This window comes from Ipomoea triloba, chromosome 1 (assembly GCF_003576645.1).
Source record: "Ipomoea triloba cultivar NCNSP0323 chromosome 1, ASM357664v1".
Lineage (NCBI taxonomy): Eukaryota > Viridiplantae > Streptophyta > Magnoliopsida > Solanales > Convolvulaceae > Ipomoea > Ipomoea triloba.
In genome coordinates, this window is record NC_044916.1 from 3,354,543 (window position 1) to 3,367,818 (window position 13,276).

Here is a 13,276-nt window from a genome sequence, read left to right on the forward strand (position 1 = left end):
GATGTGGGACAAGTTCAAGTACCTCCTTAGCTCTTTGCCCCCATATAATCAAGAAACAGCACAGTAATCATATGGAGTCGGCATGAGATTTTTACAGATGTTGTCGGTGTCTTTCCAACTAGAATGACGTACAAAAATTGTAAATTATAATTATCTTAAATCTATAACGATAGTTTTGAAAAAGGCATATGAATATACAAGATAATATAACTAAGATAACAGGGTGAAAGAAGATAAGAAAGTGTACAACAACATGAATCAAGAACCCCAGATTCCACTAAGGATGTTTCTGAACCTATTGGAGTGTAATCTCTTGACAATTTTCTTTGCATCTGAAACATGATTCTCAGCAAGCTTCTCAATGTTCTTCAAGTACCCAGAACTGGCAATCATCTTTCTTGCACTGCTACTAGAGGCTAAGGACTTGAGTATGGAGAGCAGCAGGTTCTTGTTGCCAAACAGTTTCTCCTGGGGATCCAACATCTGCAGGATCAACCCAACATTTTGATCATTCTGCACGAATCTTTTCCGGTTTCTAGGCACGACCAACATGCTAGACAGCGTTTCTGCTGCCATTTCGCGGGTGTCATATGATCTCGAGTTGAGAAACTTAACGAGTTCTGCAATGAATCCCGCATCCCCCATTGCTTTCTTGGCGTCCTCGGATGCTTTGCAGAGCCAAAAGGCCACCTTTAGTGCAAATTCTTGAACTGAGACCTCCCCATACTGCAGAAAGTAAAGAATGTAGTCTATAAACCCAATGCTGAGCAAAATTGTGAGGGAATTTGGTGATGTGAAGCATAGATTCACTATCCCTCTCAGAGCCGCCTCTCTGATTTTAGACGAAAACGATGAAATGGGATCCAAGATGGTCACGAATGCTCGAATCCCGCCTTCTCTTATGATCATTTGCCTGGTGGATTCGTCTCCAGAACCCATGCTTAGCAGAAGATCCATTGCAGATAGCTGGGTGACTTCATCTGTCATCCTAACTAGCCTAATGAACACGGGAATCGCCCCGTCTTCGATCATAAACCTCTTGATTTCTTCCACCCCAACCAAGTTTTTCAGCACCCCACAAGCCAAACCAACCAATTCACCCCCGGAATCATCACAATCAGCACAGATTTTCACCAGAACTGTGACCCCACCATGCGCAGAAACACCCCATGCATTGTCTGAATTCTCTGTGACTTTTATCAAACACCTTGCGGCATAATCTTTCCCCAATTCATCCCTCCCATTCTCCAATATCCTAATCAACGGCCCAACTATCCCAGCCATGATTAAAACACTTCTGAAGGGCTGAAACCCTGAAATTACAGAAACCGCCTTTGCAGCCTCTTGGTGAACGCTGGAATCTTCAAAATCAAGAAGGCTCACTAGCAGAGCTATGAAGCTATCGATTTCAATCGCGGCTTTCACATACCTTTCGTCTTCTTGAATCGCTTCATTGAAGGCCACCAGAGCCTCTTTCTTCATCTGGGCACGCCCGATTTTCAGGCGTGACAGCAAATCGGCGACGTAAAACTTGATATCCTCGCGTGACGCCGACGCGCCGGGCCGGGAAACCACAATCGCATTGCTCTGTTTCAGCAGCCCGCGAGCGTAAATCTCCGCCATACTCTTTATATGTCCGTCCAATTTCGCGGCCGCGATATCGAGATCACTCTGCATCAAAAGCTTCCCGCTGTAGGTCAAATCCACGCAGCGCCGAGCGAGGTCGTGGCAGCTTTTCACGGTGGCGGTTACGGATTTCACGGAGCTGAAAATCCTGCGATTTTCGCCGGAATCGTCGCAGCTTTCGACGGCGGAGACTCCGGCGAGAAGCTCCTCCAGTTTGCAGCGAATCAGCTGCCATTTTACGGAGAAGACTTTGGTGGAATGAGTGAGGGAAATCAGGGTAGAAATCAGGTCAATGGCCCGTCGGATTCTTGATTCTCCGGCGGGTGGCTCCGGCGAGATGTGCCCGTGTTTTGACTCGGCCTGAAGATGGGTTTTTAGAGGCTTTACAGAAAACCCATTTTCCGGCGGGGAATGTATTACCATTTTGGCGGCTTTTTCGGGTAGAATGAATCGTCAGAGGGAAAGCAAGAAAGAGTCCATAATCTTATCATGAACGAAGTTAATGCTCAGTGGTTTACGGCTTCAACGGTCATTATCTGATGTATATATATATATGTGTGACAGTGTCGTTGATGGAGTGTAATTACCAATATAACCTCCGTTTCTTAATCACTCCCAAGCTTTTATGATGAACCTAACCCGACTCGTCAGAACATTTGGGATGATGTGACTCACTAGCTAAGCACACATGACCAAATGTCAATGCTAAAGTATTGTATTTGAACATAATCTGCACACTGTTATTTTCGAGATTCAAACATTGAGCTCTTCTTTTAAATACTGTCTATTAAACTAGTGAGCTAAACATGTGTGGGTAGGGAAGGGGATTCTCTGAAATTAACTGCATAATTTAGAGGTGAAAATTGGAGGGTTGTCGGTTGGAAGGTCGAAACATGATTAGTGGAGGTAAGGTGGCAGTGCGGGAGATGTAGCTAGGTTTCATCCTTAGTTTTATTATGTTTATAAAATTGTACTTAATACTTTCTCTCTTATGTATTTATAGCATACAGTATAATTGAGGCAATCCTAATTGAGTTGGTCGAACAGTTATCTTGATACATACGTAGTACAAGTTAGGTTTCAAGTTCAACTCTTGGTATACTTTAAAGAGTGGTCTTTAAATGGATTTTAACTGACCAATTATGATTTGCAGCATTAGGGTCTTTAGTATGTAGATTTGTAGAATTAAGGTTGTCAATTAGTAAATATATTTTACATTTTTTTTATATGTTTGAACTCCAAACTTAAAATTTCAGCACTGCATTATTGCTGCTACTCTAAAGACTGGTGTAGAAGGTAAATGACAAATATAAGCTCCCAAACACTAGCTAGTACTAGTTCTTCCACAACAAGCAAAGTCAAATCTATATCATACCATGCATGTGGCTGCTAGCAAAACAAAATTTATAAACTTATTTTGAATTGAATTTTTAGTACATTTGGGATGTGTCGGTCGGGTACATATTTTACATTTTTTTATTACGAGAAAGAAAAATAGTTTGGTCTCCTATAATAATGTCCATTGTTCCTTGTACACTTTAATTTATTCTTGAATTTAATTTGCTTTGTGTCAAGGAATCCAATATATAGGGGTTGTTGAGGCAACTGCTAAAACAGCTTCTTAATGCAGCTTTAATTTTACGTGGCCATAGCTTGAAATTTTAGCATGTCTGCAAAAGTCAATGGAATTGTTGCCTTCATGCCAACTACCTTAGGTATTAATTGATGCAACATGATATGTCCCATCCCCCATCTGCTTATCCATTAGCTTAGTATGCATGAAAGAAAAATATAGTTTACATGATAATAATTAGGTTATCACCATGACAATATATATATATATATATATAGAGAGAGAGGTAATAGTAATTAGCTAGACTTATTAATGATTAAATAACACACACACAAAAGGTAAGAATTTTGAGGCCAAAACTCTTAGGCCCTGTTTGGTAAATGTATGTTGACTGATTGTATTAGCTGATTGTGTTAGAAGGTATGATTAATTAGTTGATAACATTAGCTGATTGTAGAAAGTTGTTTAGTAAAATTAGTTGTTAACTGATAGCTGTTTGATATAATTTCTTTTCTCAAAAAGCTAATTGAAAAGGCTGCTTTGAGTAGCCTTTTGAATTTTAGTATTTTGGAGTTACAAAAAACTTATTAACCAAACAACTAATAGTGGTCAAATAAGTCAAAATTGGCTATAGACTGATTATTTACCAAATATGACCTTAATCATGGCTTCGAGTTTTGCTAGAAGCAATCTTAGTGATGTTTAATAAGTTAGTCATTATTTGTAAGGTTTGTTGGTCTTCCATTCTTTAGGGTATAGTAGTCTTGTGTTTAGCTATCATATATAGTGAGTATAATTCATTGAACGTATAGTACCTATTGGAGATATTATTTGTTGTTGGTATTGTAATAATGCAACAAGATTAAACACTTATTGCCCTGATAAAGTAATCAAAACTTATTCAATGTATTTGTGAGTCTTTACATATACTACTTGAAGTATTTCAGTATCTAGATTGTATATATTTACGAGATAAATTCTCAATTTCTTGGAGATATATGAAAAATCGCAATAAAGGAAACTAGACTAGAGAATATGTTACAGAGTAATTTATAAATTTGAAAAAAAAAAATAGAAAATAGAGGGCTAAAGAACAATAGAGAACAAATGATATAGTGGGAAGTGAAAAATTAGAGAAATCGAAAATTGAAGAAAGAAAAACAAAGAATATATATACTTGCTTCTAGCAGTAGGTTGGGAGTTCAAGTCTTGCCACGAACATTGAGGGTTTGGATTTGGGTTGAGCTCCTTTTTTTTTTTTTGATCAAAAGGAGAGGGTGACACTCGAAAAACAAACCAAGTAAAATTAGTCACCACCCCAGTAGCAGGGAGCCTTCGCTGGAACCTAGCCCCAGCTGATCCTCCGAAACTATGTCCCTCAGCCCAATAGGGGCAACGTCGATGGTCACAAGTCCCAAGTGATGATTCAGAGCCTATTTAGCGAGCACATCTGCAACACGATTTTGCTCACGATAGACATTAGATTGACTCAATTTATCTCCTCATGGGCTTGTGGCAGGTTTATGGGGTTCAAGATATGACCCGGCAAAGTAGGAAAACCTGAGTTATAAAAAAAGTGATATAAATTATTAAAGCAATAGAGAACAAAAACCATAAGAAATGGGTGGTGCAAATTAAAATTACCAAACATAATAACAATGGGACATGGTACATTTTGATGATGATTAGGTGTAAGTGGAAGAGGTAAGACAAAGAAGGCAGCCGGACGGCAATGAAAGAGATGACATGACTTCACCCCACCATGTGAAACCCTAGCTAGCAAGCACACTCTTGACTCTTGAGAGATTATTATTGGATGCATGCTTAAGCTTGGGGGCAACTACATACTCACTAGTACCAAGCACCTAAAATGACATATGACAACCCAATGAATACGACCACATACTAAACTATAATCATGCATAAATCATCGGGCTCTCATGATATTCCAAATCTAAAGTAGGACCAGAATTTTTCTCTTATATATCATTAAGAAATGTACAGTACTTAGAACAATATTTTGACTTGATATTTTGTAAAAGAAATTTTCTAAAAGCGCCATTAATATAATTATAATTATAAAAATTAGTAAATAAAAATAATACTATTAATTTAATCAGCACTCTCCAAAATGGGAGAGTAGATCGATCTCTTTTCGGCCAATACAAAAATAGATGTAGTGTTTGATGGGTATTCGGCAAATGGGAGTATGAAGCTCATCTTTTATAGAGAACTTTCATGTTCCCTTGAAAGCCAAATAAACAATGTGGGATGTATGTCCACATCGAACATAAACTAGAATTGACTAAACCTAACTAAGAAGCATTTAGTTCACAAAGTATATCAGATTACCTTAGGTATTATACTAACCTCAAAACATTACCTTGTGCAGATTATTAGAAATGTTTTTACTTTGTATTTAGTTAAGATTCGAAAATACAATATTAACTTGTTTGATTGAGGTTATCTTTTCTATCAAAATAATCACTTTACTTTATGTATGTAAACACATGTGCACGTGTTCATGTATGTATATAGGTGTATATGTATAAGAGAGGGAGAGACTATGTGGGGGTACATGTGTGTTCTAAAGGGAAAAATTGAAAAATTGAGAATGAACAGTTCTTATGAATGATTTTTTATATTATTGGATTAATTGAATACAAAGAATCACTCTATTTAGTCTAATAATGTGTCCCTACTCAAGAATGTCAAGTGCTTATATATGATTTTTTTTTTCAAAAGGCTAACAAAGTCGGTATCTCAAGCACCTAAGGTGAAAGAGATAATCAAATTATCACCTATATATAACTTTAAATATGACATAATCATAATATGAGTTAATTTCATTTTGGTCTTATATTTATAGGTTGCAGTCCACTTTTAGTCTTTCTTTTTCAAAATATTCCTTTGGTCCTAGTATTATTCTGACATGATCACTTTTGGTCATCCATCAACAAAATCGTTAAAATATCCTTAAATGCAAAGAAATTTTGACCTTTTTTTTATACAAAGTGGGTAATCCGCTATATTTTTATTTTTATTTTTAAAAAAAAAATCATAATTGAAGACCTAAATGTCTTATAAGTCACAATAATACTATGACCAAAGTGGATATTCTGGAAAAAAAAAAAGGAAAAAAAAAAAGACTAAAAGTGGATTACCAACTAGAAATTTAGGATCAAAAATAAAATTATCTCTGATAATATCACAACTTAAATTATATAACATAACCACACCACGTTACATTAATTACCTTAAGTTATGTTTAAGGTTTCCACGTACCAAACACTCCAAAAAGTTTATGTCAAATTCATCCAAATTAAACCGGATAGCATTACAAACTAGCTAGCTAGATAGGCTAGGATAGGACACGGCCGGTAGTGTTACGTTTGTGCTTAATTTAGTGCTAACATCGTTGTATTACAAGACAAAATTAGTACAACACACACATTATTCTGTTGGCATGTTTAATTGGTCGGTGTGCACTTTTACAATAATTTAAACCTAAGTGCTTATTAAGTGCATGAAGTTAATTATTTTATCTGTACTGGTTAATTAAGCTATCCGTTTGAAGGCCAGCTTGCCAAGACTTTGCTTTTCTTTCGAAAGAAAATTGTTTGTTCCATCATATCATATGATTCGTGTCCAAGTGTCTTATTATGTGTGATTGATGTTTCTCCTCCATTGAATTTTATCACTTGAATGGCACATGCATTAGTGTAGAGGAGTAGTCACTATGTAATTAATTATATAGAAAAAGTAGTATATGATAGAGTTGATGGGAATATACAGAGTGTATATATGATAATTACTGTTTGTATTAGAGGATGAAGTACACGTGGTGAACAAAGGCAACAAAGATGACAGCCACGTGGTGAACAAAGGCAACAAAGATGACAGCTAGCTAAGGGCTTTTATGTAAAATCATTTTTTAGGCTGTTATAAGAATTTAGAGTCGCAGCCATGGCTTCATCATTTGCTATGTTTTGTACAGCATTTGCTTGATTAACATCCAGAATTCCTAAGTTCAGATTGTTCAAATTGATTTGTCTTTCCTGTTTCTCAGCCATTACAAAGACCTTATATGCATCCGGCAGCGGATCTAATACTAGCACATTGGATTTCAAATTGTTGTAATCCTCATTAAGGCCCTGCAAGAATCGGATCACTTGATCCGTATCTCTTTCCTTTCGGATTGTATCCGCAAGGTCGCAACAACATCTAGGTTCACACTTACAGAGAGGGAACGGTCTCAAAGTATTCATTTGCTCCCACAGACTTCTACATCTTGTATAGTAGTCATTAACAGACAATGTACCTTGCTTTAGATTGTAAATATCATTTTGTAAGATTGAAATCCGTTGCGCGTCCTGTTGAGAGAAACGCCTCCTCAGATCCTCCCAAATGTCTGCGGCTTTATCGAAGTGCATTATGCTTTGGACTATAGACGAGTGCACCGACTTGAAGATCCATGCACAAATCATCAAGTTACATCGTCTCCACGGTCCGTAGTTAATCTGTCCTATACTAGGAGCTGTGGTACTGCCATCAACAAGTGTCCATTTGTTCTTAACCTCAAGAGCAATCCTCATAGATATGCTCCAAGTGCTGTAGTTCGCACTGCCTGTCAGTGCCGGACTCACGAGAACTATGGAAGGACTATCGTTGGGGCTGAGGTACAAAGGATCTTCCAATTCTTCTGTATTGTGACTTCTGTGCAGCTGGAAGGAGTTCCTCTGCGGAACTGATTCTGGAATTCCGCGAGTTGGCGATCGAGTGACCGGCGTTGCCGCCGGTGCTCCCTGATTCGACTCACCGACGCCGGAGACGGCGGCGGCGTAGGAACTGCGGCGCTGCTCTGATACCATATCGAGCAGTTCACATCAGAAGTGATGAAAGGGAAAAACAGAGAGAAAGAGTATTATTGAATGGTGTATCTGAAGTTCTGATTACAGAAGGGAGAAAGATGAAATATATACACAGATGCATGGTGACGGTTATAACAGCCTAAAAAATGATTTTACATAAAAGCCCTTAGCTAGCTGTCATCTTTGTTGCCTTTGTTCACCACGTGGCTGTCATCTTTGTTGCCTTACTATGAATCTTATTTTCCTATGGGTACAGAAGGCAGTAACAAACACAACAATCTAGAGGCTGAACCTCCTCTCCCCAATATTCCTATATCTTTGGACTTGCAGGTGCCCAATCAATGTGATTCTAAGCATATGCAACAGCCTCATGAACCTCCAGCATCAGATTTTGTTCCATTACAGCAGTCTGAATCTGAGTTGCATACATCAAACAGTGTCAATAATGATGAACAAGAAGCTCCTCTTAGTCATAGCCCGGTCTCACCTGCCCCACCCAGGCGCTCTAACAGAAGTCGCCAAGCTCCTAGCAAGCTCATGGATTATTACTGTGATGCCACTGTGACAAAGGGCTTATCACCTCACTTCCTGTCCAAAGTTATCTCTTACAGTCATCTTACTATGCATCATAAGCAATTCTCTATGGCTGTTACCTCTATTGAAGAGCCACGCACGTATAATCAAGCTATCCACCAAGAGTGTTGGAAGAAAGCAATGCAGAATGAGATCCAAGCTCTGCAAGATAACAACACATGGTCCTTAGTCGATCTCCCACCTGGTAAAACTCCAATCGGCTGCAAATGGGTGTACAAAGTAAAGCTTAAAGCTGATGGGTCAGTTGAACGATACAAGGCGAGATTGGTAGCCAAGGGCTACACTCAACAATTGGGAATAGACTACATCGAGACTTTCTCACCAGTTGCTAGAATCACCACCATTCGGACTTTTTTGGCTATTGCTTCCTCTCGAAATTGGCACATACATCAACTGGATATCAACAATGCATTCCTCCATGGCGACTTAGATGAGGAGGTTTATATGGTTCTACCACCAGGTTTCCAAGGTAACAAGCCAGGGCAGGTATGCAAGCTTTCACGATCTCTTTACGGGTTGAAGCAAGCTAGCCGGCAATGGAATGCTAAGCTAACTACTGCCTTAATTCAGGAAGGATTTGAACAGTCTAAGTCCGATCCCTCATTGTTTACTAAAGGGCGTGACATGTCCTTTGTTGCCGTTCTCGTATATGTTGACGATATTTTAGTCACAAGCCCCAATTTAAATCTGATTCAAGGGTTGAAAACATACCTTGACAATGCCTTTAAGATCAAAGATTTAGGCAACTTGGGCTTCTTTCTGGGAATTGAGGCACTTATGGATGAGGCTGGTCTGAACATATGTCAACGAAAGTATGCACTAGACATTCTGAATGAAGCAGGCTTTATGAACTGTAAGCCAGTCAATACCCCCATGGTTCCTGGACATCGCCTAAGCAGAGAAGGTGGAACTATTCTAAGTGATGCCACCGGGTACAGACGCCTTGTTGGCCGACTACTGTACCTTACCGCAACAAGACCAGACATCTCATTCGCCATACAACAACTTAGCCAATATGTGGATACTCCCACGTCTGATCACTTGGCAGCAGCGCACAGGGTTCTTCGTTATATCAAGAAGTCCCCAGGCCAAGGCTTATTTTATCCCAAGCAGAATGTCATTCAGTTAAATGTCTTCTCCGATTCGGATTGGGCAGCATGTTCAGAGACCCGTAGATCTATTACTGGTTTTTGTGTTTTTTTGGGCTCTGCACTAATTTCATGGCGGTCGAAGAAGCAAGCTACTGTCTCCCGCTCTTCCTTTGAAGCCGAATATCGCGCCTTAGCTGCTACTGTTTGTGAGGTCCAATGGCTTACCTTCTTGCTTCGTGATTTTCACATTGAGTTGGATAAACCTGCAGCTATGTTTTGTGATAGCAAGTCCGCCATTGCTATTGCTGAAAACCATGTTTTTCACGAGAGAACAAAACATATAGACATTGACTGTCACATTGTGAGGGAGAAACTCAACCACGGTCTTATCAAACTACTACCAGTGTCTTCCTCTGCTCAGGTGGCGGATGGTTTCACCAAGGCCCTTCCCATCACACAGTTCCAGATTTTTACTTCTAAACTGGGCACTCAGGACCTCCATGCTCCAGTTTACGGGGGGATATTAGAGGATGAAGTACACGTGGTGAACAAAGGCAACAAAGATGACAGCCACGTGGTGAACAAAGGCAACAAAGATGACAGCTAGCTAAGGGCTTTTATGTAAAATCATTTTTTTAGGCTGTTATAACCGTCACCATGCATCTGTGTATATATTTCATCTTTCTCCCTTCTGTAATCAGAACTTCAGATACACCATTCAATAATACTCTTTCTCTCTGTTTTTCCCTTTCATCACTTCTGATGTGAACTGCTCGATAGTTTGAGAACTTCAACACTAACACATGACTTAATCGCCTTAACTAGTCTATGAGCAAGCCTCGCTATTTTGTTGTATTTTTAGTTTTTTTTTTTTTTCGGTGAATGGGAGGGACCCGGAGGCCCCAAGATTAGCGACGTCGACATGTAGAAACACTCTGAGCATTGTGGACTAGCAAGTCCCTTAGGTTGACTGGCAGTTGAGACAACAACGCCGTTTCATTCGGGAAGTCCTGACCCAAATTAGCAAGGAGGTCTGCGCGTTGATTGCCTTCACGGAAAACATGAGTGATCTCCGCGGATTAGAAAGATATAAATACAAAAATAATAAAATCATTAAGAAAACTAAAAATTAATAGAAATAAAAATTTTGGTATATCCAAAATAACCCGAAATAAATTTGAAATAATTTAATCTGACCGAATATATCCAAATTAATTTTAGTTCGGATATCGGATGTCAAAAATATCACCTGAAATTTTCAAATATCCAAAATAAAATTCGGATATCACTCGAACCGAACCGACGTCCACCCTTAATAGTAGACATCTAGACAAAACCTTGAGCCGGCGTATGAATTAAATAATTAATTAATAAACAATCTTGTACTTTATTGCCATTCTAAAGTTACTTCTGACAATAATTCTTCTATCATGGCATGCATAATGTCTAGCTGAGTCTAAGCCTTATATTACTACTCATTATTTGGCCTAAAAAGTGCTCCTTAATAATTGTCTTCATCAAATAGTTTGGTACGCCTACGCTATATTTATCCATGTAATACCCTCTTAGACTTTAGACTTATTTTTAAAAGGGAGTCATATTAGCATGTCATATTATTTATAGTTCACTTATTATTTTTTATGCATCACTACTATTCCATCTCACTTTCAATAATAATAATATTAATATAAAATAATTAATTAATAAAAATAAATAATTGTCAAATAGGCTATCGAACTACGCACGAACCTATAATTGAGTCCTTGAACAATTCGAAGTCAAGCCAAAAAACAAAAACCGGAGAGGGATACTTTATTTTTAATCTTATTTTATTTAAAATTAAAATAAATTTAAAAATTAAAATATTTTAATAGATTAATCACCGAAACCTAGAGAATAAGTCACTTTTGATTTAATTACATGAGTTTTGATTGTTTAGAGATCCAATTGCAATTTAAGTTAAATGACTAAATTATAATTTTACTTGTAATTTGATTGCTTATTTAACCGGTTTCATTTTTTTTTTTATGCCCACCTTGCCATTTGGCATGGTAGACATTAAATTTAACTGTCAAAGACAACCTTTGTCAATTTGAAAGGCTTGCAATAATTGCATCTTTCGTTACACTAAAGCTAGATTTATCATTGCAAATTTTTTCATTTTAAGTTTAAGTGAAATTTTTAGACATGACCCATGCTATGTCATCTTGCAAATTTTTTCATTTCAAGTTTAAGTGAAATTTTTAGACATGACCCATGCTACGTCATATTGCAAGAGCACAACTTTCATCAGGAATAAAATTAAAGGGGAAATCTCCACTTTGTTTAGGAAAAAACCTACACATAAAAAGAGAGAAGAATTTGTTTTCTTGAAAACAAAAAAATAGGAATGAAAAAGTGCTAGGTAGGATTATAAGTGGCCATCTTTAAGGGGTTGTCATCTTTAGTTTAAAAAAGGGAAAATGGCATCTTTAGTCCCTGAGTTATAGGGGTAGTGTAAACTCAGTCCCTGAATTATGGGTGTAGCGAGTTTAGTCCCTCAATTATTCGCGAAGTGGCGAGTTTACTCCCTGAAAAAATTAAAAAATATTCAAAATTTGAGGGATAAAATAGGAAATTCACATTTTATTCTTCTTCTTATATCAAAACCACTTTTACAATATTATCTTTCACTTCTTATCCTAATTATTTTCAAGATTCTTCAATTTTAAAAACATTTTAATAACTTTCAAATGACTTGTTAGGAACCTGACTCTCGTATAACACACTTAAAACTTAGCACAAACAAAGAAATGCATGATCATTGTATTTAGGTGTATGAAACACACTATTCTAACAAGTTTTTATCTTTTTACTAAGCAACAAATGTAATAAAATTAAAACTTTTGAGATAGGATAGTGTGTAAAAAAATCTCAAAAGTTTTAATTTTATTACATTTGTTGCTTAGTAAAATGATAAAGATAGTGTGTTTCATACACCTAAATACAATGATCATGCATTTCTTTATTTGTGCTAAGTTTTAAGTGTGTTATACGAGAGTCAGGTTCCTAACAAGTCATTTGAAAGTTATTAAAATGCTTTTAAAAATGAAAAATCTTGAAAATAATTAGGCTAAGAAGTGAAAAATAATGTTGTAAAAGTGGTTTTGATATAAGAAGAATAATAAAATGTGAATTTCCTATTTTACCCCTCAAATTTTGAATATTTTTTAATTTTTTCGTCAAATTTAATGGCCAGGGACTAAACTCGCCACTTCGCGAATAACTGAGAGACTAAACTCGCATAGAACCATAACTCAGGGACTGAGTCTACACTACCCCTATAACTCAGGGACTAAAGATGTCATTTTCTCTTTAAAAAATGATATATAAATTCTCATAGAGTAAAATTCCTACTATATATCATGACTTTATTGATAAAAAAAGGTAGAGTAATAAAAATTACAAGTGACTATTTTTTCTGAGTGAATCAAAACACGTCACGTAAGCAAGGAGTAGAAAAATATAGTAGAAATTGAGAA

General features: G+C 37.1%; 1 protein-coding gene across 1 annotated transcript; it reads right to left on the reverse strand.

The window, feature by feature from the left end:
• Window positions 1-258: 258 nt before the first annotated feature.
• Window positions 259-2,049, reverse strand: LOC116033500. Its single transcript, XM_031276249.1, has one exon. It carries the CDS (start codon window positions 2,047-2,049, stop codon window positions 259-261), a length of 1,791 nt encoding a protein of 596 aa, XP_031132109.1.
• Between the last annotated feature and the right edge of the window lie 11,227 nt (window positions 2,050-13,276).